This window comes from Eleginops maclovinus, chromosome 9 (assembly GCF_036324505.1).
Source record: "Eleginops maclovinus isolate JMC-PN-2008 ecotype Puerto Natales chromosome 9, JC_Emac_rtc_rv5, whole genome shotgun sequence".
Classification (NCBI taxonomy): domain Eukaryota; kingdom Metazoa; phylum Chordata; class Actinopteri; order Perciformes; family Eleginopidae; genus Eleginops; species Eleginops maclovinus.
The window spans coordinates 5,624,113-5,640,174 of record NC_086357.1 but is presented as its reverse complement, the minus strand read 5'-3'; the positions used below and the strand labels follow the sequence as shown (position 1 = coordinate 5,640,174).

At 44.4% G+C, this 16,062-nt stretch overlaps 2 protein-coding genes across 2 annotated transcripts; one reads left to right on the top strand and one right to left on the bottom strand.

Moving 5' to 3' along the window:
- Positions 1 to 2,751: 2,751 nt before the first annotated feature.
- Positions 2,752 to 4,420, bottom strand: LOC134869154 (zinc finger protein 862-like). Its single transcript, XM_063890605.1, has 3 exons — positions 4,356 to 4,420; positions 3,989 to 4,209; positions 2,752 to 3,810 (listed from the first exon to the last, which is right to left on the bottom strand). Exons 1-3 carry the CDS (start codon positions 4,395 to 4,397, stop codon positions 2,922 to 2,924), a joined length of 1,152 nt encoding a protein of 383 aa, XP_063746675.1. The 5' UTR covers positions 4,398 to 4,420; the 3' UTR covers positions 2,752 to 2,921.
- A 5,734-nt stretch (positions 4,421 to 10,154) lies between these two features.
- On the top strand, positions 10,155 to 11,957 carry LOC134869729 (zinc finger BED domain-containing protein 4-like; the record flags this gene model as incomplete). Its single annotated transcript, XM_063891608.1, has 1 exon — positions 10,155 to 11,957. A coding segment is annotated over one exon (1,803 nt), but the record flags the coding sequence as incomplete, so codon positions are not given.
- Positions 11,958 to 16,062: the final 4,105 nt, after the last annotated feature.

Here is a 16,062-nt window from a genome sequence, read left to right as displayed (position 1 = left end):
CATCCAAGCAGTGACAGGATTTTATTTGTAATTTTGACACAGACTGACCATGCCCTCTTTACCAACAGGCCATTTTTAAAGGAGTCCTCACAAACACCAAGACAATGAAATAAAAAAATATTGAACAAAATTTGAGTGTGTTGGATTCTAAATCTTTAAGAAGGAAATAATCGGAAAGAATCCAAGAAGCTTCTCGGGAGGTTTAACATATGTGGTTAGTGAAACTACATAACAGAACACATAGTAACAGTTGATATGTTAACGTCAATGGGTGGGAGTTGGAGGCGGTGTGTTTAGTATGAAACGCCACGCGCCATTCTCCATATACTCACAAACACATAATATCCTATTAGTTACATGCTACAGTGAAGCTACAAACAATAACAACCGAAACTCCAAGGTGTCGCCCACCATCCGGTCCGTGGGCAACACTACAACAGTGACTTATGACCCTTAAAGTTCCAGTACAATATATTGACTTATTCTCACAAGTGCATCTTATAGTTGCTCAATGGAGCCTCACCATCATTCATCAGTTCAACCCATGGATCTATAAATAGCATTGGCGGTGTTAAGGCCCGGCTCATGGGCTGCAACAAAGATGGGAGACCAGACGAGTTAGGTCTAACAAAAAGCATATTTATTTAAATTATAACAAAAAAAACTCAAAAGAAACTAAGCAAAACGTGTGTGAAATGTGCCAAAACAAAGATGCGGGCGGCCATGTCCAACAGAAGATTGCACCCGGCAGAATGGGATGGTGTTGGCCTTTAATTCCAGCCATTCAGGTGTGGCTCATCGGGGAGAGCAAAGGAATACCTGAAATGCAAATAAGAGCCAGCCAGCCGAACACAAACACAGAGACCCCTAGTGGAGTGGAGGGGGTCGTAAACCCGGTGACTCCCTGTTCATTCCAAGCCCCCAGGAAGTGCTCCGGACTCTGAGAAAATATTCGTAGTGGCCAAACAGCAGAACTACAACTTCCGTATCAGTCTGACGTCACCCGGCCCAGAAATACTTTTTCCCATTGACTTACATTGGGAAAGAGACGTCTGGAAACCAGTGGATAATTTCTTAAAACCAATAAACTACCCAGTATGAACCCTTTTATAGCCCTTATTAAAAACAGTATGTCCTTAAAGTTGTAAAATGCGCTAAAAGCTGAATCCAGATTTATTTTCTCTCTCCATTCATTCTACTGAGCCCAGAGCGGGAGATCGGGGGCGGGGCTTGAGGGGAAACTCAACTGCACATGCACTATCTATGCTCTCGACAGCCAGGCATGATGGGTAATTTGTGACGTTTTGCGCTCGAGAATCTCAGGCCATTTTGTCTTCATGCGCTAATGAGCAGCTCTCACAGGAATGAACGAGGCCCCGCCTCCAAAGCTGTATGCAGTTCATGTTAAACATCCATGGTTTCTTCCTATGGGAGAAGAAAATACTAAAGCATGCATCTTTGCTTTTATCCTAAAGCCCGCCTTTAACTGCCATAAATATTATTTATGTCATTTTTGGTACGTTTGTTTACATATATTATTTATATGATTTATTTTCATCAATATGATTTGTTGTATTAACACTACGTAGGAATTATGTTTACATCCCATGTTGTGTGGGGACACCTTTAGATGTCATTCAGAGTTGGGGGTGCTGAGTGACGTCACCCGGTGACGATGATGTCACACCAAACGCAGCGCAACGGAGCAAAAAATGAGCTAGATTCAATATTATGCTACAACTTACAATAGGCTACTTAAATATGCTCTATCTTATAACGACACGTCGTCTCATCATAACATTACAATAGTTTTGTGTATATCAGATGGCCAGCGTGTAGCATAGCCTACTATATACTGAGACACCAGCAGTGGCTCAGTCAGTAGGGGCTTGGACTGGGAATCGTAAGGTCGCCGGTTCAAGTCCCCGAACAGACTTGAAAATATGGAAGGTGGACTGCTACTTGGAGAGGTCCCAGTTCACCTCCTAGGCCCTGCTGTGGTGCCCTTGAGCAAGGCACCGGACACCTCCAATCCCCCCTCCCCATTGCTCCCCGGGCGCTGCACAATAGCTGCCCACTGCTCCTAGTACTAGGATGGGTTAAATGCAGAGGACCAATTTCACTGTGTGTGCTCTGCTGTGTGCATGTATGTGACTAATAAAGAGGGTTTCATCCTCCGATTCTATCTATACACACACAGACTTTATTCCTAATAAGTGCATTTATTGAGCGACTTAACTGATTACTGTTTTACCAACAGGCAAATCCAGGTCTGCTGTTATACGTGACATTCTCTCTCTTCTCTCTCTCACTCACTCACACTCACACACACACAACAGCAGCCGCAGCTGCAGCATGAACAGCCATCCTCCTCTTGCACTCATTCACAGAACTACAAAGTAAAACAAGACATAAGCAATTAGCAGTGTATGAAATTCGGCCAAAATAGGAGCTAGACCTATTTTGGCCTTAAAGTTACTAGCCCTGGTGTAAAGTTACTAGACCAAGCAAATCAATGTATGTCGTAGGCACGCGCATCACGTTTTCACATCATACACCACAATTTTCATAATAATAATAATAAAAAAAGCGATTTGGCGGACTTTCAGCTCAGAAAAGATAAAATTGGACATTATTGTTATTTTGTATTTGTGTTTTCAGCTATTTTTGGCATGATTGTATTATCAGTATACTTTAGGCTGGGATAAGTGACAGCGCTTTACATTTTCTTCAAAGAAAAAACACAGCAGATTACAAACAATAATTTATTAAAGTAGAACAACAGACTGAGAACAAGGGACATGAACAATATTAGCAGTGGATCAAACGATCAACATCAGTTCATTTAGGCAAAATGGTAATACAAACCGTAATACTTGCTGTAATAGCAGTAGTAATTGGTCTACAACAGACTACCACAATCATTCCTCATCCTCACCAACAAGACCTCTATCTTCCATCTCACCATCGTCAGAATCTACATTATCCTCCATGTCTGTAAACCAGTCTGAGTCATCAGAGTTTATCTCCTTGGTTTCAGCTTCAACTACTGCACCCCCAGCAGCTTCAGCAACCATTTGAGCACCATCCACTCCGTCAACTCCATCAATCTCTTCCTGCACTTGTTTGGCTCCCTCCAAAGCTGCCATTCTGCCTTTCTTTCTTCCCTCCATGAAGTTGGGTCTGCGATTGTGGTTTTGATTCCACTGGTGAATGGCAGATGATGGATCAAAATCCTTTGTAGGTTCTGAGTGCAGCTGAATTGTCATGAGCATTGTCATGGTGGTAGCCTTCAGTCTATTCCTGTACTGGGACTTGGTAATCTTCATTTGAGAGAATCCTCTCTCACACTCAGAGGTGGCGGCAGGGAGTGATAAGACCAGATCAATTACATGCAGGATATTTGGAAACGTGCTCTTGTAAAGCTCAAACACAGATGGCCAGGACATGGAGTGAATCTTGTTCCCCTGGTTTTCGTACAATGCTTGTTTGAGGGAGGTCCACTCTGCTTCGATTGCACTTACATCTACTCCAACATTGTCGAAGTGCTCCCTGTAGTGGTCGATAATCACTCCAATGAAGTCATCCCCAAAATCATCTTCATGCTCCTGAGGCCATGACTGCATGTCCGCTATTTTTGTAGCTTTGAGGACTTCACCTCCCATGTCACTGAATCTCCGGGCTAGTGAACCAACCAATGCCTCAACGACCTTCTCAATCTGGCCTGAAGAGTGGTCTACCCCTGTTAGGGTCTGACCTTCAAAGGAGTTACAGTCTCCCTGCTGGAGTTTCCGCTGCTCAGGTCCTGCCCTGAAATAGTGAAACCAGCACCAAAACCATCACCACCAAAAATAAAGGCATAAAACAGTTGTGATTTACAAAAGAACCAGCAATAGCAAAGAGCATTTACGTAAATAAGCAAGTGGTTAAACAACTAATTAGAGCAGGAAATGACTTCATGATTTAATGAGCAATGTATCTATATTACCGGTCCTTGAATTTGTTGATGCTGGTCATTGTGGCCTTCAGTGCTTCATGTACATGATAGGTACAAACTTCTCTCTGCTGCAGCGTCTTCGACAGTTTGGAGAGAACGGCCAGAATGTCACTTAGGAAGTGGGCAAAAGTCATGGCATCTTTGGAGCGCAGCGTTTTCAGGAGACCTTTTGCCTTTGCTTGCATACCACTAGCTGTCCTGGTGGTGGCAACCTGCAATTCATTTAATATTTTTTTTAATTTCAATTTACAAAAATGTATTTCAATATGTTGCCACAGTGGATATCAGATGATATCATTCATGCAACAGAAAATTCATCGGGCTGTTAATAACATGTTATTATTATCAAATGTCTTACTTGACTGAGATGAAGAACAATTGCACGGTAACCACGCAACATGTTTTGCAGTGCTGTGTGGGTATGGCTAACCCAGCGCATTCCTCCAACTCGGACAGGCCAGATCTTGGAGATGTTGGTGGTACTGAAAGCTGCCTTCAAACCAGCGGCCTGTTTAGGGATCCTGTAAAGCTTGTACAGAGCATCCAGGAGGACATAGACTTTGATGAACAAAGAGGCTTGTTTCATGGCTTCTTTGAAGGCCAATTCCACCCTATGGGCCATGCACTGCACCATCAGTATGTCTCCACTGATTCTTTCCCGCATGAGAGCGATCACCCCAGCCTTTTTCCCGGTGTTGACAGCCGCCCCATCGCCAGCAAATCCCACAATCTTCTTCATCATTTCTTCCTTTGGGATCCCCGGGAGCTTTACAGCTTGCATTATAGCATCATAGATGCCATTGGCATCTGGTTTGTCACACTGTACAAGTCCAAGGAAATTGCAGTGAGTCTTGCCATCCACTGCAAAGTGCAAGTAAACAATCTCTTGTTCAGTGGCAGAGACATCTGTTGATCCGTCGGACATTATTGTGATAAACTTAGCACTCTTTACCTTGTCTTCAATTGCTAGACGGGTGATTTCGGCTATAGCAACCAAAAACTCCTTACAGCTCTTTTCATTTCTGTAGGTGCTGCCGAGATCCAGGCCCTTCTTCTCATCCATCTCACACATCCATTTGAAATCGGAAACTGGTCTGCAGTGCATGGCAAGGGCGTGGGCATTTATGAAGAGTATCTTGAGCTTCTGAAATACTTTAGTATTCAAAGTCTCAATGGTCTTCTCGGCTATGCTCTCACCTTTCTTCTTATTCCTGGCCTCATACTTCTCCTGGGCTTCCTTGTGGCCGTCAGATCGTTGGTGACAGACTAAAGTGTCATGCTTCAGGTTTTGACACCCTTTGACAAAGGAACCTTGACTTCGCTTTCTGAAGATATCCCTCTGTTGTCGGGTTTCAGCATGGGGGCCGTATACAGTTTGACATGGCAGGCAGAATAAAGTTTCACTTTCGTCCACAATCAACCAAGGAAATTCTGCTTTCCATGCAGGCACTACACTTCGTTTCCTTTTAGTGGCATCGTATGCCTTATTCACTTCCTTTAAATCCATTTTCTTTTTCTTTTCAGGTGGTTGGTTAGGCGTGAGACCACACCACTGACGGAGCATGATTTTGCTTTGTTATTGTCAACCTCTCTTGCACAGCATCTATAAGATTGATTGTGAACATGTATTTATTCATTCTTTATACAGTACATTTAATGCTAGTTCTGATTATATTACTACTATTACTCACAGACTTGCAGTCAGGGGAGGCAGAGGAGGCAGAGCTAAATGTGGTATAGGGCCAAGCCCTTGGACTACTAAAGTTGTTGACTTGTTATAGTCATTTTTTTTTCTATAGGCCTATTATTATTATTATGGTGGGTGTATGGAGTTTGGAGTTTTTTTGTATAATAATCTGCGAAATCCCTAAGACAAACCTTAAATAAAATCAAAAGTGAATAGGGCCATTACTAGATCAACTGCAGTGAAAACGCAGAAGGGAGGCAAACACAGTAGCTAGCTCTGCCTCAATGAGGGGGACGTGCGAGAGCGCACCAGTCGGGGTTATGCTTGTTCTGCCGTTGATCTGAGCTACGTTATGAGGCTACGTTATGTCTTTGACGTTTATGACCTTGTTCGTCAAAATGGCAGATTTTATAGTGATTAAGATAGGCCTACTCGTAAATCTGACTGAAAGTGGAAGTGTCTGCCTCGCCAGCCACGAACCTCACCGTATGTCACTGCTAGATCTAACATCTCCTCATTGACATCTCCATCCATTTTTTATGTTTTACAAATGATTTAAAAGTGCTAGTTATACAAATCACCCAACATTTAACAGTGTACACGATTAGCATTCAGGCAAACTCATTACAAATATACTCCTGTGTGACCTTAACTTCTAAAACCAAGATTATGTTCACCGTAAAATGACGTGGCTTACCTATAAGATTGAACGCTAACTTTATTACATGTTATCGTGGGCAACACACAGCATGAACCCTACGGGTTATCAGAAGGGACAAAAACATTTGAATAAACAAATTATTAAGACACGAATGCAGCGTGTGCGAAATAAGACCAATCTTATGTTGTGCAAGAGAGGTTTACAATAGCAAAAATAGGTTCGCAATGACGGCCGTAATGCTTGTAATAGACGCTCCGTGCAAAGGGGCTGTAAAATTGCCAGACACACGGGCAGGCAAGTGCATAGAGTTACTAGCCCGGTAAGAAAGTTACTAGACCCGGGCTTGCGGGCGTGTCGTTATTTCGAACCCTGCAATTAGCCAACTATATTTCCTAAAATAGCCTGATAACAAATGAGACGGGAAACTAAAAACACAACGAATCGAGCAGCACAACCACATTACCAGCTAAGCAATTTGTAACCAACACCAAACCTGGCCTAAAGAAACTTAATAAAAAGCATTGCCTACCTGATGGTAGAACTCCAAAGGTTGTCTTGCGCTCTGGGGTGGTGCTGATGAATTCCGTCCGTCAGGGCCAGGTGCGTTAGTCTCCTCTGACTGACTGTGCTACAAAGCCAAGTCTTTAGGCGGCAGAGTGTCGAGAACGACCTCTCTGATGAAGCCACAGAAACGGGCAGAGAAAGACAGAGATGGAGGAGAGCTTCCACATCTTTGAAAAGCGTTCTTGTTTGGACATGTAGGTTAGACATGTACATCGCAAGGTCGTTAAGACTTGAAAAGTTCTCCTGTTGCATTAGCCCCCCCAGCATCCGTAGTTGCATATGGAGACCAGGCACATCTATATTTTCTGGCAACTTGAGAGAGCAAAGGTCTGCCTCTGTGCCAACTGAGCCTTTTGTGGCAGCAAGCAATGTGGCCTCCCTAAGTGCTGCGGTTGCCATGCCACTCTGATCAAACCGGCGTTCTAGTTCACAGTTCATGAGGTCAAGCGCTTCGAAAAAATCTCTTCTCCAAGACGCCACTCCTTTTGCTGGAACAATATCCTCAGCCTCTGTTGTGCTGCGAAATCTGGACGGTGTCTTGCTAACCCGGCTGTTAGGATCAGGCATCCTGAGGTTGTGTACAGCTGTTGATGCGCTGGTTTTTCTCAGCATTTCCTCCACAGCATTATCGGTGCGTAAGGCCTGTACGCACTCTCTCAGGGTCCGTATACATTCTAGCACTCCAGCGACGGTTGAGTACTCAGCTTGAAGCACTTTGGCCACAGCTCCGCAAGGAGTGAAGAGTGACTCTGAACAAAGAAGGCCGAACATCGTTTTGCCTTTTTGCGCTTGTTTCAGAAGCCCAGAGATCTTTGACCTCGTTTCACCGCGAATGCTGCGGTCTTGATGGAGCGTTTGGAGTGTCTGGAGAACTGCGCTAAAAGAACGTATTACCCTTGATATGGCATTGGCTATGACACACCATCTTGTTGGACACAACCCAAGAAGGTTGCACCTCACTTTGTCGCCGAAAAAAGACTCAAAAATGGTCTTCCGCTTGGTGGATTCTCTGATGACAGTAGATATGCTTTGTACAAACTGGAGTGTGTCAGCTATGAGCGGCACCTCTCGCGCAGCCTCTTGCAGCATCAGGTCAAGGGAGTGATTCCAACAGTGTACGAACAAGGATCCTGGACATACCCCTCCGAGTCTCGCCTGGACCCAGACATGTTGTTGGCCCCATCAAAACAGTATCCCTGCAACTTCTCCAGAGGTATGTTTAATCACAAAAACACATATTTTATGCACAGCAATAGAGTTTCCGATGTAGTGTCAGATGCGTTGTAGAATCCCAAAAACTGGCACTTCTGGGCAAAATGTTGGTCTGTGTAGAGCAAATGATTCGAAAATTGTTCACGTGATGTTATATCTGTTCCGTCTGCAATTAAGCCATAGTATGGGGAGCTGTAGGTCTCTGCTACCATCTTGCGCTGAACAGCATGAGCTAATCGTTCCAGTATTTCGTTTTGGATGTTGTCTCCCATTCAGTTGTCCCGTCTGAGTAGCCACTCGCATGCAGCAGGTTAGGAATACGTTCTCTCAAGCATCAGCTGCCAAAACACACCACCACGATGGTCCTGTGTAGCCCCTCGCGTGCTAGGAACCTCAGAGATCTGAAGGCCTGCTCCAAAACGATCTGCGCTGTCATCTGGTCTTTAGTGATAGCATTTGAAAGCACTGATTGGTGTTCTCTTTAATGCTGCTAGTTTGTGTACGGCTTTGAGATGAAAGTGTGATTTCTCATGTTCGCTACATTTCTCACTTGCCTTTCACCAATTGCAAAATCCTACTCTGACAAAACTCCCAACACTCATCCTGTCCATTGACAAGGCGCTTCTTGACGGCAGAGCAGCATAGGAAGCACAGAGCTGTGTCCTTTTCTGTATCGTAGTGGAGCCATGACCACCGTGTAAACTAGAGACCGACCGATCGATCGGCAAGCCGATTTAATCGGCCGATTTTTGCTATTTTTTAATCAATCGGCATCGGCCGATTTTCCGGGCCGATTTTAAGTCAGGCACATCTGCGGGCAGCAACTTGGAACGCACACCGGGACACGAGGTTTCAAGAGTGAGCAAGACGGTCTACAGGTAAGGCATCAATTTTTACATTCCAATGTCCAAAAGTCGCATATTTTCTCTCATGATTAGTTGTAATCTGTGATGTTGCTTCATTTACAGAAAGGAAAAAAGTAAAATATAGTAACGGACAATCTAAGTGAAAATGTAACAAAAAGAGGACACAAATCTAACGTGAACATTTTATAACATTGTCATCCCATGTCCATTCGTTTTCAACTGCATCGGAGTTGAAGAAGAAAGGAAAGTGACAATGTTTTAAACGTTCACTTGTTATTTGTGCGTCCTCTTTTTGTTAACATTTCACTTAGATTGTCCATTACTTAAGTTTAGATCGTAACATAGCAGTCACCAGCGTTGAGCGCAATTAAGCCCCCTCAACGCTGGTGACTGCTATGTTACGATCTAAACTTAAGTAACGGACAATCTAAGTGAAATGTTAACAAAAAGAGGACGCACAAATAGCAAGTGAACGTTTTAAAACATTGTCATCCCATGTCAATTTGTTTTCGCGATGTATTACATGTTTGATTTGATTGTGAATTTGAAAAGGATCAAACAGATGTTCTCTAGTTCTTATTTCCGGTTTCCTGCGCAGCATGCTGGGAGACGGAGTTTTATATTGTTGAAACGGAAACATATGAAAGTTTAAGGCATGGAAGTTCCACAGTGAAACTGTATAACCTGAACACGTATTTTGCCGTTTTGAAGTAACTATCTGAAGTTGTCACATCATGGAAGTCTTCTTGCACTCTGTTAAACATATTAAAATGAATAATTAATAGACTAACAGACTGCAAGAAGTCATACATTTGTTAATTCTTGTTGTTATGAATCGATGAGTAGGCCCCTACAGTCATTTTTATATAATAGCCTACATAATATTTCTACTATATACATGAATATATAGTGTATATATATAGAACATATGTTATTTATAATGAATAAAATAAATGTGTTATGGATAATAAAATCTAAATAAAATTATTTTATTTTTCATTAACATATGGTGATATAGTAACATTGAAGGCACTTTTAAATGCTAACCTTGAATGTTTGTTCTGTTTAGGAATTGTTGTCTGATGTCAGAAGGAAAACCATCCCAGTATGGCTGAAAAGAAAAACCCAGTATGGCAGCATTTTACGGACACAGAGCCAGCTACAAGTAAGGTGATCTGCAAGCTCTGTAAGGTACATGTGAGCTTGGGATCTGCAAAGAGCAAACATAAAAACACCACAAACCTCTGGAATCACCTGAGAGTACATCATCTCCAGGCTTACAATGATGCTCAGCAACAAAAAGCTCCAGCAGCTGCAGTGTCTACATCCACTTCCCAACCTCATCAGCCAACCATAACAGATATGTTTGATGCCCATCGGAAATGGCAAAATTCAGACACCAGATCAAAGAAAATAGACACATTAATAACAGAAATGATTGCCACAGACAATCTGCCATTCGCTTGTGTTTCATGTGTTGGATTCCAGAGGCTGGTGGCTGCAATGGAGCCCAGGTACAAATTAAAATCGGAGAAGCACTACCGCACCGACATGCTTGAGGACATAGTTGGAAAAGTGGAGAGAAAAGTCAAAGCACTAATTTCAGAGGAGGCTGGCCCTTTTTTGTCCTTCACTACAGACTGTTGGTCTGGGGACACTGAGGCTCTCATGAGTCTAACATGCCATTTCATTGACCACAACTGGGACAGGAAGCAAGTCCTCCTAAATGCAAAAACAATGTTAGGCTCCCACACAGGGGAATATATTGGTGACATGTTCATCAGTCTGCTGGAGCACTGGGACATCAGCCATGACAGGGTTGTACTTGTTCTCCGTGACAGTGGGGCAAACATGGTCAAAGGTCTCAGACTGGCGGAAATACCTGATCTCAGCTGCAGCGCACACACCATACAGCTTGTGGTGAATTATGGCATCAACAGTCAGCGAGTAGTGCTGGACATTAATGCCAAATTAAAGAACATCGCCAAACATCTCAACCACTCTGTTCTTGCAAAGCAGAAGCTTAAAAAAATTCAACAAGAACTTGGCCTACCAGAGCACAGCATCCTCCAGTCTGAACCCACTCGCTGGAACTCCACGCTTCATATGATGCAGAGAATGGTGGAGCAGAAGAGAGCTCTGAACAACTACGCTCGAGAGTATGGAAAAATTGCCACTCTATCCCCTGATCAATGGGACATAGCTTCCAATTTAATTGATACATTGGAGCCTATGGAGGAAGTCACCCTTGAGGTGAGCAAGTCAGAGGCTTCCATCTCCTGCGTCATTCCGAGCATTGCTGTGCTGAAGATGATTCTTCAGACAGAGGGGCCAAACACAATTGGGATCAAAACTCTGCGAGAGTCAATGCTGCAAAGCTTACAGAGAAGATTCCAAAAGATGGAGGACACACAATGTCTAGTGCTCGCAACACTCCTGGACCCTCGCTATAAGGGCCATGTCTTTTCAGAGGGCACACTTGATAAAGCAAAAAGGTGGATAAAGGAGGAGCATGCTGTTGTGTCTGAACAGCTGAAGATGGCCACAAGTGCAGAAGAAGGACTACACTCGAAACAGAGAAGGGTGGAAGTTGAGGAAGTACCTGGTCCCTCCAGTGTCATTGACCAAATGTATGCCAACATCTTGGGACCTCATGGATCTCCTACTCAGGAGAGTGATGAAGACCACCTTATATCTGACCAGCTGCAGCACTACCTCCAGGAGCCAGTGATAAATAGGCAGACTGGTAAACCGCTAGAATGGTGGAAGCAAAATGCATCCCGTCTACACCTTCTTGCACCACTAGCAAGAAAATTCCTTTGTCCACCCCCTTCCTCAGTTCCCAGCGAGAGGGTGTTTAGTGAGATTGGGAACATTTATGACAAGAAGAGGAGCAACCTCAAGGGCGAACATGCCAAACAGTTGTGTTTCCTACATGACAACCTCCGTTTCTTGAACTGGCAGTATTGAGAAGCATAAAACATGCCTGTGAAACTTGAAACTTGTTTACATAATTTTTTATGTTGCTAGTATGCCCTTTGTTACTAGTGTGTTTGCAGCACTAATATATTTTTATTTCATATTTATTTTTATGTTGATTATATATTGAACATTTAAGACTCAGAGTTGGTATTTATTTATTTTATATTTAATTCATATGTTGATTTTTTTAATGTTCAATTTTCAATAAATCGTGTGAAGTTTACAAGTGTCGTGCCTCCTCTTACTAGTATGATTTTTAGCATGCCAATTAAGGATAATACGATAGCATATCGGCCCTAAAAATCGGCCCAAAAAATCGGCAGGACACATCGGCCATCAGCTGACTCTGACCGGTAAATATCGGTATCGGCATCGGCTTTAGAAAAACCCATATCGGTCGGTCTCTAGTGTAAACCACCCGGACTTGAACGGCCGAGAGAATTTTTCATTGCCAAAGCGTCTGGCTGGGAATGTAAAGTTTGTTGGCTGAAAAGGCTCCTCACCAAAACAATATGCATCAGGTACATACCCACTTGTTCCTAAAGCCAGTGTTGTGCGTGAACGAGTTCAAAAGAACGCGTTCATTGAACACGCTCATTTTTTCGTGAACGTTGAACTGAACGCAACACATTTTTCAATAAAGAACTTGAACGTGAATTAGTTCACATTATGTGTCATGAACGGCAGACATCACTGTAAATGAACGTTGGCATTTGTTTTCCATTGAAAACTGAGTGACATCTGTTTTCTCTTTTGAAACGCAACGAGAGAGAAAGTTCCTCCCTCCTGTAGGTGCCCGCTTAAATCATGTATCAACGCAGAAATAGTTTGCACTGTATGCGCAATGCATTGCGGGCAACGTAGTGTCCGGCTGAGAATAGTTGAGTTGAATAGTTGAAACGTACTGGCTTCCGCACGACGTTACCCATGATGAATTGCAGCAGAGCGGCTTAGGCATCAACGCCGAGAGCGCAGAGAGAGAGAGAGAGAGAGAGAGAGAGAGAGAGAGAGAGGAGAGAGAGAGAGAGAGAGAGAGAGAGAGAGAGAGAGAGAGAGAAGAGAGAGAGAGAGAGAGAGAGAGAGAGAGAGGAGAGAGAGGAGAGAGAGAGAGGAGAGAGAGAGAGAGAGAGAGAGAGAGAGAGAGAGAGAGAGAGAGAGAGAGAGAGAGAGAGAGAGAGAGAGAGAGAGAGAGAGAGAGAGAGAGAGAGAGAGAGAGAGAGAGAGAGAGAGAGAGAGAGAGATTTTTCAAACCACTTTTATTCACAGATAAATTAAACACTCCACGTTAGAAACAAAAAAACAATTCAAAACAACTTCAGTTCAGGAATTGATTGAAAACCAGCTCATCATTCTCCACTGAAACCAAAGCATTTTTTAAGCACCACATATTCTGAAACTCCCCCACATTTTCTTTCAACGAAAAAAATTGAAATCTTTTGGGACCCCGCTCCCCAAGTTTTTAAAAATTCGCACGCTTTACGGCACGACCCCCCAAATTTTATTTCTCCTCGAGAGATGGCCTTTTTTCCCCTGGCCAAAAAAAAGTTCAGGAGTGACTTTTCCCCCTTTTTGTCTGGGGGTTACCGAAACCCAAAGGGATAACATTTGGGGGGAAAAAAAAAACCTCTCAAACAAAACAAACTCTGGTCGTAACTGAAAGAGAAAAAGGATCGTCAATTTCTAAAAAAAATCTTCACAGAGTCCTGCTGTAAAAAGGGCCCTTTCCACAAGAAAAAGTCCCGGGACCCCCCGGCTTTGGGGAGCCAAAAAAAGGGCACAGTTCCCCTTTCTCTTTTTTCCGAAAAGCCCCCACCCTTAAAACCCCTTTTGTAGAAGCAGGAGGTGCCCAAGGTAACCCTTTTAAAGGGTCCTTAGGAACACGACTCACCGGGCCCCAAGCCCCCAAGCGCTCCAGTACACCCGACCAGGGGTCTCCATACCAGTCAGCGGTCCTCGGGAACCCCGGACAAAAACGGAGCCGCGCCCCCTTGCTTGCCAGGTAAACCAGCCCAATGCCCCCCTTTTTTCCTTGGCAGGAAAGGCGCTCGGGGGGGACCCAGGCATCTCCCAAAAAATCCACCATTACGCCTGCACCCTGGAAGCGGTTACAGGGGTTGAACATCCAACCGGTGAGCCAGCATGGGGGACACAAGTTATTCAGAACAAAATACCCCCTTAAAAAAAGTTTGGAAGGTCCATTTCCCCTTTTTCTTTAATCGGCCTTCCACCTTTTCCACAACCCGCCCATTTTGAAACAGAAGGTCTCGACCGGATAAACACCCTTTTACTTCAACCCCCTCCCCTCTTCCAAAAAAAGGCCCCCAGTAAAACTAACCATGAAAGGGGCCTGCCCACGCAAGGCCTCACTCTTCCCCCAGTTTCCCCCTCAAAGAAATTGCTAAACAAAAACCCCACATATTTTTAAAAGTTTATACCCGTTGATTTTTAAAACAAAACCTTTACACGTCTGATCGCAGACAATTTAAAAATGTGATCGCAGCGGGAAAAAGAAAACCCATTAGTTTGGCCCTGGGTTTGTGTAGGAGAGGCTCATGGCCGGGGAGAAAACAGCATCCCAAAAAAGACACCCCCTGTCTACTCCTCTCCGGTTTTTAAAAAGGGGAACAAAACTAGTTAATTCAGTACACTCTCAATGCCCCTTAAGCCGGCTTGGCATCAGACAGAGCAAAACCCAAAACCCCTTTCCACGTCTGCCAAAATATGTGCTAAACCGGTCAAAACCTTTTTTTTCCGAGAAATCAGACCAAGTTTTACAGCCCCAATGAACGGGAGAGGTCCAAACATTGAATGAGTAACGTTGTCAGTATAAACCCCTTTGGGTACACAATTCGGTCTCATGAATGACTGCTTCCATTTCCTCCCCTCGTCCCCAACACTTTGGAGAGCATTTTGTATCGGTAAGAAAGGGTCGGACGCCAGTTCCCGTCCTAGGCTCCTTTTTGGGGGAGGAGGTGAGCCACCCCCCTTCCTGCCTCAGAGGCAACCCCTTAGGGAACTGCCCTGGGACATCCAGATCATCCCCTGACAGGCCAAAAACCTTATAGAAGTCTGCGGGGCGGGCCGCTATGCCGGGAGCCTCCCCCCAGCCCTGCAGGCCCCCCCCCCACTCCTGTGCAAGACTCAGATTCTGTCTGCGCTGTCCCCCTGGGGGACCTTGGGAAAGGGCCCAAAAAAGGGACAGCACCCTTTGGGTTCGCGGGGTAATCCCCCGTAGAGCTTTTTATAAAACCTGACAGACGTGTTGAATGCGGCCGACTCCGAAGCAGCTGCCCTTCTGACCGCGGGGAGTCTTAGCCCCTCGACCGTTTCCTGCGCTCAAACCCGAAAAAAATAAAGGGACTCCATTTTACGATGTTTAAACCGGGATCTGCCCAAAACCCTGAGCAGAAAACCCCAAGGGGCGGACAAGCTCATTTCTACTTTTGAAAACCTAAACATGTTCTCGCCCCTGTGGAGTCTCCAAACCCCTCGCTCCCCCTTCCCCTCTCCAGAGCCCTCAGAGACACCTGTCCTTTGGTGACATTGAGATGTACTGCAGGCAAAGTGTTTGATTTATTTCCCCCCAAATCCACCACTGCGAAACTATGTACCCACCTTAAAATTTTCGGGGTTTTCCCAAAAAAAATTTTGAAGATTTTTAAATGTTTTCACCAACGGGAAAAACATTGAAGTGCCAATACGCACATTCCCTTTACAAAATTTAAAAAAAAAACTGAAACCTAAACAAATGGTCAGAGAACCCAACGGACTGAGGGAGCAGCTCCGCTTGTGTTCATGTGGTGTTTTTAAAACAAAAACTCGTCCGTCTGGCTTTGAGACAACAAATTTTCCTACATGCACCCGGGGTCTGCCGCTGGCCCCCGGGAAAGTGCCTCCAAATGCCAGAGCTGAAAGACTCTGTATCCTCATTAAACACTCCTGAGGCGCATCGGTTCCCCGTGGGTTTCCCGTCCGCACAGGGTTTTTGCATTTAAGTCACCACCCAGGAACAGATACTCCTCACTACTGCAGGGGGGCTAAGGGGATGTTTAACGCTAAAAAAAAAAGCCTTTTAGAGCCCCACGGGGGCTTT

Bases quoted from the DNA above. Each gene is read 5' to 3' on its own strand.
- LOC134869154 (XM_063890605.1), bottom strand. From the start codon at position 4,397: ATGTTGCGTGGTTACCGTGCAATTGTTCTTCATCTCAGTCAA. The intron at 4,210-4,355 runs GTAAGACATTTG...AATGAATTGCAG, and splicing joins TTGTTCTTCATCTCAGTCAA to GTTGCCACCACCAGGACAGC. The intron at 3,811-3,988 runs GTAATATAGATA...TCACTATTTCAG, and splicing joins ATCAACAAATTCAAGGACCG to GGCAGGACCTGAGCAGCGGA.